At 38.1% G+C, this 18,290-nt stretch overlaps 1 protein-coding gene across 2 annotated transcripts in view; it reads left to right on the top strand.

Moving 5' to 3' along the window:
* Nucleotides 1-18,290, top strand: part of gish (casein kinase I gish) — a 156,404-nt gene that overhangs the window by 73,447 nt on the left and 64,667 nt on the right. For both annotated transcript variants that reach the window (XM_089094620.1, XM_089094621.1), the window contains exon 5: nucleotides 6,153-6,267. In XM_089094620.1, the coding sequence (XP_088950746.1) occupies nucleotides 6,153-6,267 (115 nt within the window). The remainder of the gene's footprint in view (nucleotides 1-6,152; nucleotides 6,268-18,290) is intronic.

Below are 18,290 nucleotides of genomic sequence, written 5' to 3' on the forward strand. Positions count from 1 at the left end.
GACAAGGTAAACCACAACCAAACACTGCTGAAATATTCCAACTCTTGCATTTCAACGAAAGAAATTCAAAATGAACTTTGAAAAATCAAGACAATGTAACTGTGACAAGGTAATCCACAACCAAACACTACTGAAATATTCCAACTCTTGCATTTCAACGAAAGAAATTCAAAATTAAATTTGAAAAATCAAGAAAATGTAACTGTTACAATGTAAACCACAACCAAACACTACTGAAATATTCCAACTATTGAATTTCAACGAAAGAAATTCAAATGAACTATGAAAAATCAAGAAAATGTAACTGTGACAAGGTAAACCACAGCCAAACACTACTGAAATATTCCAACTCTTGCACTTCAAAGAAAGAAATTCAAAATGAACTTTGAAAAATCAGGAAAATGTAACTGTGACAAGGTAAACCACACCCAACCACTACTGAAATATTCCAACTCTTGCATTTCAACGAAAGAAATTCAAAATGAACTTTGAAAAATCAAGAAAATGTAACTGTGACAAGTTAAACCATAACCGAACGCTACTGAAATATTCCAACTCTTGCATTTCAACAAAAGAAATTCAAAATGAACTTTGAAAAATCAAGAAAATGTAACTGTGACAAGGTAAACCATAAGCAAACACTACTGAAATAGTCCAACTCTTGCTTTTCAACGAAAGAAATTAAAAAACAACTTTGAAAAATCATGAAAATGCACCTGTGACAAGTTAAACCACAACCAAACACTACTGAAATATTCCAACTCTTGCATTTCAACGAAAGAAATTCAAAATGAGCTTTGAAAAATCAGGAAAATGTAACTGTGACAAGGTAATCCACAACCAAACACTACTGAAATATTCCAACTCTTGCATTTCAACGAAAGAAATTCAAATGAACTTTGAAAAATCTTGAAAATGTAACTGTGACAAGGTAAACCATAACCAAACACTACTGAAATAGACCAACTCTTTCATTTCAAGTAAAGAAATTCAAAATGAACTTTGAAAAATCATGAAAATATAACTGTGACAAGGTAAACCACAACCAAACACTACTTAAATATTCCAACTCTTGCATTTCAACGTAAGAAATTCAAAATGAACTTTGAAATATCAAGAAAATGTAACTGTTAAAATGTAAAAAAAAACAAAACAATTATGAAATAGTCAAAATATGTAATTAAAATTAATTAAATAAAAATGATACTTTAAAAATCACTAAAATGTAACTGTGACAATGTAAACCACAAGCAAACACTACTGAAATATTCCAACTCTTGCATTTCAACAAAAGAAATTCAAAATGAACTTTGAAAAATCAAAAAAATGTAACTTTGACAAGGTAAACCACAACCGAACGCAACTGAAATAGTCCAACTCTTGCATTTCAACAAAATAAATTCAAATGAACTTTGAAAAATCAAGAAAATGTATCTGAGACAAGGTAAACCACAACCAAACACTATTGAAATATTCCAACTATTGCATTTCAACGAAAGAAATTCAAAATGAACTTTGAAAAATCAAGAAAATTTAACTGTGACAAGGTAAACCACAACCAAACACTACTGAAATAGTCCAACTCTTGTATTTCAACAAAGTAAATTCAAAATGAACTTTGAAAAATCAAGAAAATGTAACTGTGACAAGGTAAACCACAACCAAACACTACTGAAATATTCCAACTCTTGCATTTCAACAAAGGAAATTCAAAATGAGCTTTGAAAAATCAAGAAAATGTAACTGTGACAAGGTAAACCACAACCTAACTCTACTGAAATATTCCAACTCTTGCATTTCAACAAAAGAAATTCAAAATGAACTTTGAAAAATCAAGTAAATGTAACTGTGACAAGGTAAACCACGACCAAACACTACTGAAATATTCCAACTCTTGCATTTCAATGAAAGAAATTCAATTGAACTTTGAAAAATCAAGAAAATGTAACTGTGACAAGGTAAACCAGAACCAAACGCTGCTGAAATATTCCAACTCTTGCTTTTCAACGAAAGAAATTCAAAATGAGCTTTGAAAAATCAAGAAAATGTAACTGTGACAAGGTAAACCACGACCAAACACTACTGAAATATTCCAACTCTTGCATTTCAACGAAAGAAATTCAAAATTAACTATGAAAAATCAAGAAAATTTAACTGTGACACGTTAAACCACAACCAACCACTACGGGGTTGGGATTGGGGGTCCGGTGTTGGCAGTGGGGGGTCTGGGTGGGCCTTTGGGGCGCCGGGGGACCGGTGGAGGGCCTTTGGGGCACCGGTGGACCGTTGGGAGCTCGGGGGACCGGTGAGGACCATGGGAGGGCATTTGGGGCAGTTGGGGGCCGGTGGAGGGCCTTTGGGACCCCGTTGGTCCTTTGGGAGCTCGATGGGCCTTTGGGGGGCCGGGTGATGGTCTTTGGGGGTCGGGGTGGGCCTTTGGGGGCGCCGGTGGCCCTTGGGGTGCTTTGGGGACCTTTGAGGACCAAGGGAGGGCCTTTGGGGGTCCGGAGGGGCAGATGGGGGCCGGTGGAGGGCCTTTGGGACCCCGTTGGTCCTTCGGGAGCTCGATGGGCCTTTGGGGGCCCGGGGGTGGCCTTGGGGGGGCGGGGTGGGCGGTGGGGGGCGCCGGTGGCCCTTTGGGAGCTTGGGGGGGCCTTTGAGGGTCCGGGGGGACAGTTGGGGGCCTGGGGGGCATTTGGGGACCGGTGGAGGGCCTTTGGGAGCTTGAGAGGCCTTTGAGGACCGGGGGCTTCCTTCGGGGTTGGGGTAGGAGGATTGGAACCCTTTGGGGTTGGGTTAGAGGACCTCACAACACTGTTCAAATGAAACTTGTGTATTATAACGACCACACTCAAATTCTCTTCTAAAATCTCTTCAATAATCTTCTTTTAAAATGTCTCTATCTGTTTCGCCGAAATAGTTCCCTAAAATGTCTAAAACGGTTTCGCCCAAATAATCCCTAAACGCCAATTCAGCGTGTTCCTTTGTTATTGGCATCTCTGTGCTAACGCATTTCAAATTAATAGGAAACCTTCTCGCGCGCTAAAACAATTCATCGCTAAGATGTTTCTTGCCTAAGTGTTTCCATGGCCTTGGGTTATTAATATCCTTTGGAGTTCGACCAGTAGAACTGTTCCCGAGGCAAAGACATTAAAGACTTGGATCTATTCCTGGAGCAGTACCAGTAGAACTGTTCCCGAGGCAAAAACATTAATGATTTGAATCTATTCCTGGAGAAATGTTTCTAGGTGAAAATTTTTAAAGTCTAACAGATGATGTCATTGATTGATTGATCTGTCAAGAAATGGGAAATTAATTTTGTTGTTTCTAAGGGGAATTAATGATTCACGATAGGTGAATTGAGGTCGACAGCACAGGTGTCCTGACTCGTGACAGCACCACGTGGTTTATGGTTTTCTCTCTATTCCTGGAGAAATGTTTCTAGGGCGAAAATTTTTAGTCTGACAGATGATGTCATTGATTGATTGATCTGTCAAGAAAGGGGAAATTAATTTGTTGTTTCTAAGGGGAATTATTGATTCACGATAGGTGAATTGAGGTCGACAGCACAGGTGTTCCAAATTCCGGGTTTTTGTTGTTGTAAGTGCACGCTCTCAGCGAATGTCACGGTCTTTGTTGTTGTTGTTGACACACTTCGATTACGCAATCAAGTTCTCGGAAATTCACTTCCCCCTAGAGTCCTAGATCAATAACATTGTTTCCCGTTAGAATTCATTTCGCATGTGCAACCTTCGCCCCGGAGCTATTACACATAGAAACATCAAATAAATCGACCTTGGAAAAAAGAGGTCATTGACCCCATTAACCACGTGTTCTCCCTAATGACTCTATGCCCATATAAGGAGTTCGTTCTGTATTCTATGCCCATATAAGGAGTTCGTACGGGACCTCCTGACCCCTCTCTACTTGCACTGACAAAAAAGGAACAAAAGAGTTAAAACGATTGGTACAGCATCTCAACGGTTTGATTTTATTCCGCTTCGGGTGGGCAGGCGCTTTGTACAAGGAGGTAGCACCAACGAACAACGCTTTTGACTCGCGAGTAGTGAGTATCTAAACGTGAGGATAATTTCGTATCTACGCTCACAAAGAGAGGACATTTTTCAATGACTTAAGAGTGGATTCATTAAACACAAATTTGCACCGAGTATGATATTTGCAGAACGTTTCTACGCAGTTTCAACGTCATTACTAATATGACACCGATATATTCTGTATTTTGTACTTAAGGGCCCCAAATCGGAGATGCGTATTCAAGCAATGGCTGCACATAACACAGATGTTCCAGTTTCAGTTGCATTATAGAAAAACCGAGGCGCCCCGAAGTAACCAACGGTCTTATTGCGTAATTTCCTTTCTTTGCTAGGTTTTAATTCTTCTTCTATATTTTTAACCTTATTTTAAGATTTTGCCGACTTGTTATAGTAGGCTTGGGCATTCCCCATAAACCTTCCGGGGCTGTCAATTTGGTTAAACAGCATGAGTTCTATAAAAAAATACTTTATCCTCATTTCCAAAAAAAACCTGCTATACAAGATTGTGTTGCACCGCTTATGTGTAGTTGATAACATTAGATTTGTTAATTATCGTGCTGAATGTGCCCTAAGAAATTCAAAAAGCATATGCTTGAATTTACGGTTGTGCAAACCTGAATATTTGTTTGAGCTCAGTTTCATATGACTAAAATACGAAGGATTGTTTATTGATTGCAAATCAGGAAATAATAGACGTAGGTTGTACGTATGCGCACAGAAAAGATATATAATTAAATTAGTGAGAGACTACTACTTTTTTACAATCCAAAGATTTAACTTCAAATGTAATTTGGAGTGTTCTGTCTTTAATGTGCATGATTTTATGCCACAGTACAGTCAGGTAACAATCAGTAAAATATCAGAAAATGAGACTTAATTTACGTATAAACAACACCTTAGAATTCCTACTATTGCAAAATTTACACCATTCATTGTACAGTGCTAAGTCACCTAGGGCCAATACACTGCCAAACACTCCCTCATCGCACGTTTGTTTGAAGCTCCTACTCTGGCTATTTCCCAAGAACTCACAAAATCTTTTAGGTTTGAACAGAAAAGATGTATAAATAAATTAGTGAGAGACTATTACTCCTTTTTTACAATCCAAAGATTTAACTTTAAATGTAACTTGGAGTGTTCTGTCTTTAATGTGTATGATTTTATGCCACAGTACAGTCAGGTAATAACCAGTAAAATATCAGAAAATGAGACTTAATTTACGTATAAACAACACCTTAGAATTCCTACTATTGCAAAATTTACACCATTCATTGTACAGTGCTAAGTCACCTAGGGCCAAGACACTACCAAACACTCCCTCACCGCACGTTTGTCTGAAGCTCCTACTCTGGCTATTTCCCAAGAACTCGCAAAATCTTTTAGGTTTTAATTAATTTAATTTAACCATAAAAACCAATAATGCTGCACGAAATTCATTATCTGAGAGATTAGTTTCTATTCATTCGGTTTGTTAAAGGTTAGTAAAAACACTATTTTGCTTTGGCGTCCATATTTACTGTGGAATCTGTTCAATCTACGACTCGTTTCTTTGGCATTCCGGTTCAGGAGCATTCCAGTTTGACACTTAGGGTGAGGTTCCTGGATCTCAAAATTTGGAATCTTCTTTGAGGATAATAAAAATCATTAGGCTAAATATGGTTGAAAGCAAAGGCATTTATATTCATTTCACTAGGTAGGGTTAAAGCTCGTCTAGTCTCGTGATGCTTTTCTTCTTTTTTTTTTTGGGGGGGGGGGGGTTAAGAATAAACAATTCTTTATTAATGGTTTTAACAATATTTACAAGGTTAAAATCTATTAAGTAAAGAGTGGAAAAATCTTTTAAAGTAAAATGAAATGAGACGCACAGCCTTCCAAAGGCTAGAGTTTGTACTTCTACATGCCAAAACCGTTCTGTAAAACATGTTGGAAAAGCTGATGGCTAGTTGGACGATTTTATCGAACATTTAAATTAGGAAGTGTCTTTTTTTTGGTTTGTAACAAACCTGGGGAGGTTTTGTTCAGCCATGACAAGTTGTGAGCAATATCATTTGCAGTTCCACTACGTATATATATCATTTTGATTCTTATTCTTTTTAGCTCGACCGAATTGAGTATGTCCATAAGAGGCATCTTATCTACAGAGATGTAAAGCCAGAGAATTTTCTCATCGGACGTGCACATAATAAGAAGGATAAAACTATTCACATAATAGGTAAGTAGAGTTAGTTGTTTGGGCCTCAAAGGGTTTCCAATGTGCATATCTTGTAGGTTCTTCTGTAGCTCTTTTGTCCATTTTGCTTCAATACAAGTACAAGATGTGCAAAGCGTCTATGACAGGCAGAATATAGATGAGGTGATAAAACGTTTTCCATCACAGACAAAGAGAATTTTATGAACATGGTACATGATCAATTCTGAATTTCTTTATTCTTTGCTTTAACGTGTAAATATCCTTATATGTAACAAAAACTTTCCTAAAAAAAATAATCGGAAGGTGGATAAATATGACACATGGGTAATGGCGCTTAAGTGTGAAAATTGACCACTGTTCAGAGATAGATTTCTTTAGCATAAAAAATGGCGGGAAAGTTTGATCTTGGCTGTCTGATTGGCTTGAAAATTTTAGAGATAGTTTCCTGGGCTAAGAGGACCATAGATTTTTGTGGACTGGTGGGTGTTAGGTGGTCTGAAAACGGGCCAAAAAACTTTTTGTTTCTGATAGGTATTTAATTTGAAAAACTTTTCGCAAAATAAGTTTTAAAAAAAAGTAAAGAGCTACATTGAACCAAAAATGAGCAGAAATAAAGTCAAATAATTTTCCAGGCTTAAAACTTCAACAAATCACTCAATAAATAAATGAAACCCAAAAGGAACAGAAATTACAACAAATAACCAAGTCAAACTTAAAAAAAGCAGAAACTAATGTGAGTAGGGCTAACACTCCCCATGCCTTCTGAAGACCAGAACATAATTTGAATTTTACTGAAAACAAAATACATTTTTAATGTTTTGACTTTTTTCTTTAATATATTAAAAATTATTAAGACTTTAAGGAATAAATATAAGTATTTGTATTAGGACCCGACCAATATGGATTTTGGTGTCCGATGCCGATATGTCGGTATCGTACCGATACGATACTGATATAATTTGCCGATAAATTCCCCCCGGAAAAAAACCTTACCTAAAGTTTAAACATCCCTTTCTCTGCCCATGTTTATACTCACATGTTTCTCCCTTGTCTATTACTCACCAAACAACAGCCTCAATAATTCACTGTGGATTCCAAAAATTAGGCCATTTACAAGAATTGTTATATTTTCTTTACCTTTTCTGATCAGCAGCTTTTGAGCACATAACGAAATGGTGTATATTTGTGGAAGTAACAAATAAGAAAAATATTTAATCAAGGAAGCCGGTTTAGTTACATAAACACAAATACGTGAAAGTTTAATTGAGAGAAGCGTAAGGTATTTATTGAAGTTGATTATTCAAAACCCAAATTTCAATAGCGGGACTTCGAATTTTAATCATTCACATATTAATGTGAAAGCTTTACTTTACATTCATATGATATGGTCTCTTACTAACGAATCCATGCTAGATACACTGAATACAAACGTGCAGCTCAAACTTTAAATTTGGAGGAGGGATTTAAAGAATAAAGATTAAAGAATAAAAATTAAAGAATAAAGAATAAAGTTAAAGAGGAATAAAGATTTAAAGTGTGAAGTTGGAAGGGGGAGTTCAAAAGTTCCAAAGTAGGAGTTCCTAGGGCCGAACGAAAAGCAGGTCTTCCCCGAATGGGGTGGTAAGATGTTGTAAGGAAAGATCTACGGAAATGGGAACTTTCTGGGAGGGCGTAAAGAGGAAGGCTTTGAAATAATTGGGATGGAGGAGGAGGATGCATAGCTGTGTTGGCCTTGTCGGTTTTGTGCTGAAATGAGTTGCTAGTAGTAGTAGTCCCTATATACAGGAAAAAAATACTGACATAGTTAACGATAATATATTCACGTTTCAAGTCATACATAAGTAAAGAATGGAAACGAATACGTCGGCCTTTCCCCCTTCTCGGCCATTTTCTGCAAAGGAATCACACTTGTTATAAGTGCTTTAAACAAAGCTCGATATATTCAATCCCCTCATGTCAACTTCTTGATCTTCTCTTATCCCAGATATGCCAAGTATCAGTCCAATTGGTCCAAGTGTTTAGGAATACATAGCGAACAGACAAACAAACAAACTGGAACGCTTTATAGAATAGACCTATACTATTTCTCCCACACGACTATATGTGGGACTCTCCCACACAAAAATAGTATATATACTATTTCTCGACATTTCTAATACTATTCTCCCACAAAAATATATCTTTAATTTTTATTCGCGACACTTTGGAACTCCCCCTCCCCACCTCACAACACTTCCTCTCCCCCTTAGATGCACCCTTGACTGGATATCAGAGTTTTAATCGACTGATTTTTGGATTCACCAACCCAAGTAAACACTCATCAAACAGAAATATCTGGTTTATTGTATTGTTTTCAGTTGTTTTGGTAGATGGTACGTTCTTGAAGTCCCCATACATTTAGAAAATTGCTGCACTTGGTGTATTGACAAGTACTGACAAGATATATACTTTGACTTCATTTGACTCACCTCTGCTACTCTCTCCACCATGGTCAGACTTAGCTGGTGACTCCGCCCCCAAAGACTGGACAAGCAAAAATTACCTGAAGGAATTGGTGCCATCTTCTGGACAAGTTGTGCATAGAAGAAAATATATCGGCCGATAACCAATATTTTTCTCCGATATCCGATTATGACACTGACCCTCGTATCGGCCTGATAAGATCGGTCGGCCAATACATCAGTCGGTCGGGCCCTAATATGAATATTAAACTTTCAATCCACATTTTTTATTTTTTCTTGGTCAATTTAAGTTTCAAGCCAGCCAAAAAACAGCTTTACATTTTTTGGCCCCATTTAGGCGCCCTTAGGGGGGGGGGCAAGAATCCAAGAGCCCCAAAATACTTTTTCTTTGCCCCATTTAGGGGGGGGGAGCAAGAGCCCCTAGTCAAATTTTCTTTGCATTAAGGTCCCTTGTGTTACTATTTGTGTTACTTTCCAGTTACTTATGTATTGAGCTGATACGTCAAGCTCATCTCTCAATTGGCTAGAGTTACAATTTTGTGATAGATATTTGTAATAATAGGTTCACCTTACCTTGGCCCAGGGACTTACAGCTGTAAGTTCAATAATAGTCAGCGTAATAGCGCTGCCTAAGTAAAGAGCTAAGCGGGCACAGTGTATCAATTTTTTTTTCTTACCAATTCACGTCGTATAGATGGAGTTGTAGCAGAAACATGGAAAGGAGATCATTCGATTGCAAATTGAAAGTTCTAGTGCCCTTTTCAAGAGTAAAAAGTAATTAGAGCCGCCCCCGCCCCGCGCGCCGTTCATTTCCCCAAACACGTCCTATCAGAATTTTGAGACACTTATATTGTTAGGCATAGTTGCAAGGTCCAGTAATAATGTTTTAGGGGATGTCACCCCTCACCGCCCTCCTGACAAGGGCTGCAAGTTAGGCAGTTCGTTCATTGTTTACATATAGTATATGTTATTGAGAATGGTGGGAAAGTTTGACCTTTACTTTCCGAAAAGTCAAAGAGTATTCAGGTGAGCCTTTCAAGGAATGTTGAGGGGAGTGTTATACTAAATCAAAACAGGTTATGTGCATACTTGTTGTCAAAAGGGCTTAACTCAGGAATGACTGAATATATTACGTAGATCATTTTGGAGACCACACTGCCTTTACATGACGATAAATAAAAGTTCAAATAGGGATAAAATCCTTTTAATAGACAGTGTTTCACAAAAAGTGATAGAAATTCACAAAAAAAAAAATACCAGATATTTCTACTGAAATACCAGTTTTACTACTGATGACGGTCACTGCATATGCGACCAAAATATTTGGTGTTTTTCGTGAATTTATATCACTGTTTGTGAAACACTGTCTACTAAAAGGATTTTATCCCTATTTGAACTTTTATTTACCGCGTATATTAATTAGGAACTTCCAGGAAATGATAAGGGAGAGGATCAATTGTTAATAAAGGCAATATTTGCACGCTACCACTACTATTACTACTACTACCAGTACTATCACTAAAACTACTGCTTCTTTGGTGAGTACTACCAAGGCTGAGGATATTGAAAAACATCTGAGGAAATGCTGAGGGGAAAGTTGAACTAAATCAAAACACACTATGTGTATACAGATAATAAAAAGGGCGTATAAGTAACATTTTTTGAACGGCTTACCGTATCATGATGAAACTTCCGGGGCATCATTAAGGGGATTTTCAACTGACCAAAATGCAACATGTACATGCTACTACTGCAATTAATACTACTGCTACTACTGTTAGTAGTACTACTAGTATAAAAATATTACTGCTACTACTACTACTACTCGTACTACCACTATTACTGTGATAGTATTACTATTAAGGTAAGCGTATTCAAGCTAAAATTTGAGAGAATATTGAGGGAAAATTTAAACTAAACCAAAACACTATATGCTTGCAGATTGTCAAAAGGGTGGGTCTTAAGAATGGATTCGGGTATTAAGTTAGATCTTTCAGAGAATGCTTAAAGGCGGGATCAATTGACCAAAAGGCAAAATGTGCATGGTCCTTCTAATACTAATACCACTGCTACTTTCACTACTGCTACTAAACTACACCAACTATTACTTCTAATGCAACTGCTTGTAAGGTTAAGAGTATTAAGAAGAAAGGGTCGTCAAAAGGGGCTCAAAAGGGTGTATCAGCAGTATTTTTGGAACGGCTTACCCTATCTAGATGAAACTTCTAGGGTATCATGAGGGGGATGCTCAACTGACCAAAGGGCAGCATGTTCATGCTACTACTGCCATTAATACTGCTGCTAATGCAGCAATACTGCTGCTACTACTAATACAATAATACTGCTGCTACTACTTCTCCTCCTACTACCACTACTACTATGACACTAGCACTATTAAGACTAAACTTATGAAGGTGAAAACGTGAAAGAATATCGAGTGGAAATTTGAACTAAATCAAAACTCCCTATGTGCACGCAGGTTGTCAAAAGGGCGTATCTCAAGAATGGATTTGGGTATTAAGTTGGAACTTTCAGAGAATGCTTAAAGGTGAAAATCAATTTACCAAAAGACAACATGTGCATAACACTACTAATACCACTACCTCTGCTGCTTTTACTGCTACTACTACTCCAACTAGTGGGTCTATTGAAACTACTAGTAAAGTTGAGAGGATTAAGATAAAGATTTTAGGAAGTGTTGAGGGGGAACTTGAACTAAATTAAAACTGCGAATATACAGGTTATCAAAAGGGCACATCGACAATGAGATAGCAACGGCTAATTGCATTAAGTTGAAACTTCCAGGGCTTGATGAGGGGGACGTTCGACTGACCAAAAGACAATATTTTAATGCTGTTGCTGCTGCTAGTGCTAGTGTTATTACAGTCAATACTACTACTAGTCCTACAAGTAGTAGTGCTACTAGTATTCCTACAACTAGTACTACTGCTACTACTATGACTACTATTACAACTATGCCTAAGAGTATGAAGGTGAAATTTTCAGGGAATAATGATGGGGGAAATTGAACTGAATCACAATACGTCGTCTGTATGCAGGGTGTCGAAAAAGCGTACCAGTAATATCTTAGGAATGGATTGATGTGAGAATTTGAAGCTTACAGGGTTTTTTTGTGGGGGACGTTGAACTAACCAAAAGTCACTATTTGCCTCCTAATATGACCGCTTCTACTATTACTACTGCTACTACTCTTACTTCTGCTGCTACTACTACTTCTACTAAAGCTAATGGTATTAAGGCCGAAATTCAGGGGAATATTTATATAGTACTGAACTGAATCGAAACACACTATGCGCATACAGGTTGTCAAGAGTTCAGATCAGCAATGCTTCAGGAAGGGTTTATGGTATGAAGTTAAAACTTTCAGCGCATGTTGACGGGTGTATTGAAGAAAACCAAAGGTGCTATGTGCATACTGGGACTAATTCTGCTTCTGCTACTATGCTAGCTAAGGATATATGGTTAAGTTTTCAAGAAATATTTAGGCGGGTTTTGAACTAAATCAAAACGACTATGAGTATGTGAATCGTCAAAAGGGTGACACATCAATACATCGGGAATGGCTTATATTAATAAGTTGGACCTTTCAGGATAAGCTCTGGCACATTTTGAACTAACCAAAACGCACTATCTGTATACTCTTAATATTGAAACTTTCAGGGTACGTTTAGGGGAATTTTAATTAAGTGAAAAAACTGTATGTATGCAGGTTTTCAAAGGGGCATATAAGCAATATCATAGGTAGCGCAGCACTGTCATAGGTAGTAATATCATAGAAACTGTGAAAGGAGCTCATTCGATTAGAAATTAAAAGTTCTAGTGCCCTTTTTAAGAGTCAAAAGTAATCTGAGACCTATCAGCCCTCATCCCAAGCCTATTAAATCTGCAAACACATTCAATCAAAATCTTGAGATAGTCATTTTGTTCAGCATAGTTGAACGGTTCTTTGGCCAAGGGAAACTTAGTGCACAAGTAAGTCCTTGGCCTAAAGTATCCCCAATGCTTAATAAAAAAAGGGAAACAATTGTCTTATGCCAGTGCACAAACAAACTTAAACTTAATATACATTTGTTCAGTTTTTTTTACCCCCGAAACAGGGTCAGTTTTTTTCGAAAAGCTCGAAACTTGCATTCCTAAGCCAAAAGAAACCTAGTAGAACCAAAGAGTCTAATATTTTTTTTCTGTTTTTCTTGAATCTTCTATCTGTAAGTCCATGACCCAAGGAAAAATTAATAGGAAAAAGAAAAGATTAACAAAGAAATGTAGGCTTGGCCATACAAGGCTAAAACAATCTTTTTTTTTTTCTTAACAGCTCGAGACATAGATCTGTATGTCCCTGGTTCAAAGATACCCTAATGTGAAAAAAAAAATCTAGGCTGGAAACACTGACCCCCGACAATGAGGAAAAGAACCGTTTTTGCCGATCGGCTTGAAACTTACGTCTGTAAATCAGGAGAACCCCCAATGCCCAAAAATCGTGTATTTTACCAAAAATGACGAAAAATGTTTGTCTTTCGAGCGGCTTGAAATCTACACCCATAAATCTCGGACCTCAAAAAGGGGCAATTTGGGGGCCCGAAAAGAGCATTTTGTTTTATTAGCATGGAGTTTTATTGTTATTCCTTGGTTCCACAGGACCCCAATACAAAGAATAAAATTTAAGCACAACATATATTCGTTCTTCTTAAAAAGGACCAAAACACTTTTTCTGAACGACTTGAAACTTGTGTCCCTAAGTTTTTGGACCCAAGGGAAACTAGCTGAGCCAAAGAGGTCAATAGTTTTTTTTCTGGCTTGCATGATTCTTTTTTCCGTAAGTCATTTGCTGAAGAAAAAAAGAAATAGAAAAAACACCAAGAATTTAAAAAAAAATACCAGTTTGGCTTTAAGAAGCCAAAATGACTTTTTTTTTTCTCTCTCAAAGGCTTCAAACATACATTTAAATGTCTGTGGGCCAGAGAAACCCTAACAATATAAATCAAAAATACAGGCTAGGGACATTGACCTTCGACAGTGGACAGAGGCTGTTTTTGCCCAACAGTTTGTAACTTACATCCGTAAGTCAAGGAGACCCCAATGCTTAAAAATAGGATCGAAAAAGATATGTTTGACCAAAAATGCGGCCCGGAAAAGGACTGAAAACTGTTGATACCCGAATGGCTTGAAATCTGCATTTGTAAACCCCAGGGCCAAGTGAATTCTAATACACAAACAAATTTAAAGATAGGGGGCACGAACTCCCCAACCTGGGTCTAAACTTCATTTTTCTGAAGCTTGTCTCTGCAAGTCTTCGGACCGAAGGGAGTCCAACATACAAACAAACAAAAAATTTGCAAAAGTGTTGGTTTTCTCGAAGATAGGTCAAATGAGAAAGGGCTAATTTTATCAGACAGATTGAAATATTCATATCCCGAAGTCTCTGGACCAAGAGCACAGTACAGTAAAAACTGAAAAAAAAATTGTTTCGCCTGAAGAGGGCCAGATCAACTTTTTGTTTCCATCTGCTAGGAGTTGGAATAGTTTAGTCAGCCCAGACTAAAATGAGGTAGGCTTCTAGACTTGACGTTTTTGATCGGTCCAAACCAAGAGATCGAAGACTTATGAAACGTGCCTATAAATTTCGTCTGCAATCGGTTTGAAAATTGCATCCACAAATCTTTGGTTCAAGTAGACCCCAATGCAGAAAAAATTGAATCCAATTTTGGCTGAATATCTTCATAATGCTCAAAATAGGCCTAAAATTTGTTTCATCTCTGATTGGCTATATTGTCAACCTCAAAATAACTTCATTCTGAAGCCACGCGTCAGTGGAGACGGTTTTTCCACTAAGATGCTGAAACTCAGATACTGGAATAGCTTTCAGCTGGTCGGTTATTGCCATTAAATGTTTTTGACTGTCCCAAAATGAGATCCCTTAAGAGGATTTTTCAACCTCCAGAAGAGAAAAAAGGCAGAAGGACTCAAGTCAGGTGAATAGGGGGGCTGTGGAGCCACAAGAATGATTTTACTGGCGAAAAACTTGTTTATTGAAATTGTTGTGTGACAAGAAGCATCATCATGATGCCACACCCAGCTATTTTTGAAGTTTGGCCTCAAAAGAATGACCCTCTTTCGAAGTTTTTCAAGAACCTCCTGGCGAAAGATCGTTGAGCCTTGAGGTACAATCTCTTTGTGGAATATCCCGTGGATATAAAAAAAAATCAGCATACATTTGATCTCTGACTTCCAGTCCATTGCGTTTTTGGGCCTTGGGGAAGTTGAAGTGTGCCAATTCGTGAACTGGCGCTTAGTTTCTGGGTCCTACTCAAATGCCCAGGACTCATCACGAGCAATGACACGTTCCAGAAAATGCGGATCATTCCGATCGAATCCAAGTCAAGGGACCTTTCCCTCTAGATGTCTCTAGATTGCGTAATCTAGAGGGACCTTTCCCTCTAGATTGCGTAAGGTCTTGGAACAATTTTGTATATATTTTAGCCCCCAGTTCATGGGTCAAAATCTGATGAATAGTGGTGAGAGTCAAATTCAACTCTTTCCTGATTATTTTGACTGTCAACTGACGATCCGAACGCATAATATCCTGGATTCTTACGACATTTTTATCGGTTCTTCGGCTTCAAACTGTTTCATCTCACAATTTCCGCAGGATAGTATTTAGACCCTACTCAAGCTGGCACGGACCCAGAACCTTAATTTGATAGGAACAGCAGTGCCATAAGGGAAAAGTCGGACAACCTCATCCATCTGAAATTTAGTTTGAAATAAGCGAATTAAGGCCGGGTTTACTATCAACGTAACGTAACGGGAAGTTAAAACTAAGTGTTTTAATAGGACCATTCATGAGCAAGGGATCTCGTTGCCGCTTATGTAAGGCCACGAGAAACTTTGTTGAGGTCAAGATTGCCGCTAATCGTCGATTTCCGTTTGCATCAGAGGCGACCTCAGTCAAAGGGAAGGTTACACACTTGTTGCATGTTGCATTTGGTGTGTTGTAATATTTTTCATTGCTCTGTGATGTCATCAGAGTGGGGTAATTTTACAACATGTAATGAATGGACAAATCTGAATCTCCGGACACCATCATGAAAGGCTTCTTTAGAAATGGGACAAAAAAGATGGACAAACCCTCTCTCAAAGTACTATGCATAAGAACCCATCAACTCTTGAAACGACTATGTTTGAGGGGATTGTTCCTAGTGTTTTTACCAGTACTGTTGGCACAGGTATTCAAAAGTGAAGAAAAAGACAAGAAATAGGAAGAAGCCTAGTCAGTCGGTTCGGATAAAAGAAGCCAAGTAACTTGTCGCAATCAAGATGATAAGCAGATGAGGCAAAAGATCGAAATAAGATAATGTGCGTATTATTGATGCACTGGACAAGAAACTCTTGACTGAATTTGATTTTCGTCCAAAAAATTCTCTATTAACTGGAAAAGAGTTCAATCAGGGTTAGAGTATGATGTCAAGAAAAAAAATGCAAATGGGCAAAAAGGGCGATAAATGGTGCTTGGATATCTCGCCTTAAAAGCAAGAAATGCATCCCCCAAGAAATTTTCTCGCGTAAAAAACTCCATTTTGGTGTGCCAGGAAGGCCAGTTGGCCTTATGGTGCCCTAAAACGGGTTCTACTTGTGAAAAAAAATAAGTATATCCAGGTTTCATGTCAAGGGAGATGTGACATATTGCTCGCTTAACCATTAACAGCATAGATTTGGTTGAAGGAATTGAGAAGCGGAATTTCTGATTCTCAATTTGTATGAGGCGACAGGTACTTCTTCAATCACTTTACAGTAAGATGCCAAAACCATCCGGCACAAAAGAAGATACGACTTTGGCCTTTATAACAAAGGACGAGCCGGTACCTTCATCACAAGTATAAGCTTATTCAATGCTGCCAAATGAGGCGAAAACGCTAGATTTCTGACAGATGAATTAGCATTATTGCCATTTTGCTTCATATAATCTTGTGGGGCTGCCATCAAGGAGACAAATATTTATTGCGTTAGTGCAGGAGTCTTGGATTTTCGTAAGTTAAGCAATGGAGATAAAATTATTTCAGTTGGACATTTTCATTACATAAATTTTGTCAGTGTATCTGTCTTATGTGATATGTGGTACCAACCTTTGCATGCTTATAACTGGCCACAAAACTGTCACCGTCCAACCTTCATGTCCTCGTTCTGCACTCCCTTGAGCTCTCTATAAGATCACTGAAGCGTTTCAGTCTTACGCTCATAATAGTAACTGTCTATGAACAATTTTATTGTGTTAATAAATTGTTGGTACTCATGGTATAATTTAGGAAGTCCCCTCTGCCGTTTTTTAATCCGTGATTTTACTCGAGCCCAAATTTTGGTTTTGTTTGGCAAAATGTGAAATATTGCGACAATTTGTAAAATATTAGAAAACACTCTGTGACCGCTAGTTTGATACGATCGCCCCCAAGAAGATTAGAAACAAAGCATATGGACACGTATTCATGTCTATCTTTCCTAAGAAAAATACGAAATTCTAGATTCGCGTACATATAATGATACCTTACCTTACCTTAGATCCGCCTGTGCCTCCAGAGGCACCCAGGGCATCAAGAAGGAGCCGTCAATCTTCCCGTAGGTTTGCTGCTGCAATTATGTCCTCCCACTGAGGTTGGATTGATTTGTGCATGTTACGGAGATCTGTCTGGTACGTTCGACGCGGGGTGTTTCTGGGTCTACCCCTGCGGCGTGCACCCGTTGACTGCCAATGGAGCGCTGCATTTGGTAGTCGGAGATTGTCCATACGTAGTACGTGGCCAAGGTATCTCCATTGGCGGACTCTTATGATATATGTCACAAGAAGCTGGCTAGTCTTGTCACAGATGGTTATGTTTGTTATTCTCTGCTACCAGCGGATGTTGAGAATTCTTCTGAGACATGTGTTTTCGAAAGCAAGTATTCTTCTCTCTTGTTCCTGGTTCAGCTGCCAGGTTTCGGCTGCGTAAAGCAGCACTGGCATAACATTACTATTGAAGAATCGTAGCTTTAGCCGTATAGATAAGCTTTGGGACCGCCATACCTTCCGTAATCTATTGAAGGCCCCATTGGCTTGGCCGATTCTTGTGAGCACTTCTTTTGTGGTCGATCCGGTGCTTTCTATTATGCTAAATACGTTCTTAGACCACACTGGCTATACATGACAAATGAAATTCAGAGAGGAAAGAAAATAACACAATGAAAAATAAAATCAAAAAAGGTGAAAGAATGAGGATTTTGTCAGCCAGTGGTAACCATGAAGAAGAAGAAATAAGCAAATATTTCGACAAGGACCTCCGCCGAGTCGTCCTCAGTGCTAAACCAAAAATAAAGAACTGAAAAAAAAACGAAAATCGAACCTTTCGAAGTTCTCTTGTCAACGACAGAACAGAAACTAAATAAGAACCAAGTTGGAATCAATGAAAAAGAAAACTACCAAGATGATTAGGCAATAATCCTTTGTTTTGCTATTGCTTTCGCTGGCCTACAAACTCGTTCATCATTTGATGTGCAAATAGGTTCTTTCAAGTTATACCGGGTGAAAATATGGAT

The sequence above is a fragment of the Artemia sp. Qi Xiang Cuo genome, chromosome 9 (genome assembly GCF_049724085.1).
Source record: "Artemia sp. Qi Xiang Cuo chromosome 9, ASM4972408v1, whole genome shotgun sequence".
NCBI lineage: Eukaryota > Metazoa > Arthropoda > Branchiopoda > Anostraca > Artemiidae > Artemia > Artemia sp. Qi Xiang Cuo.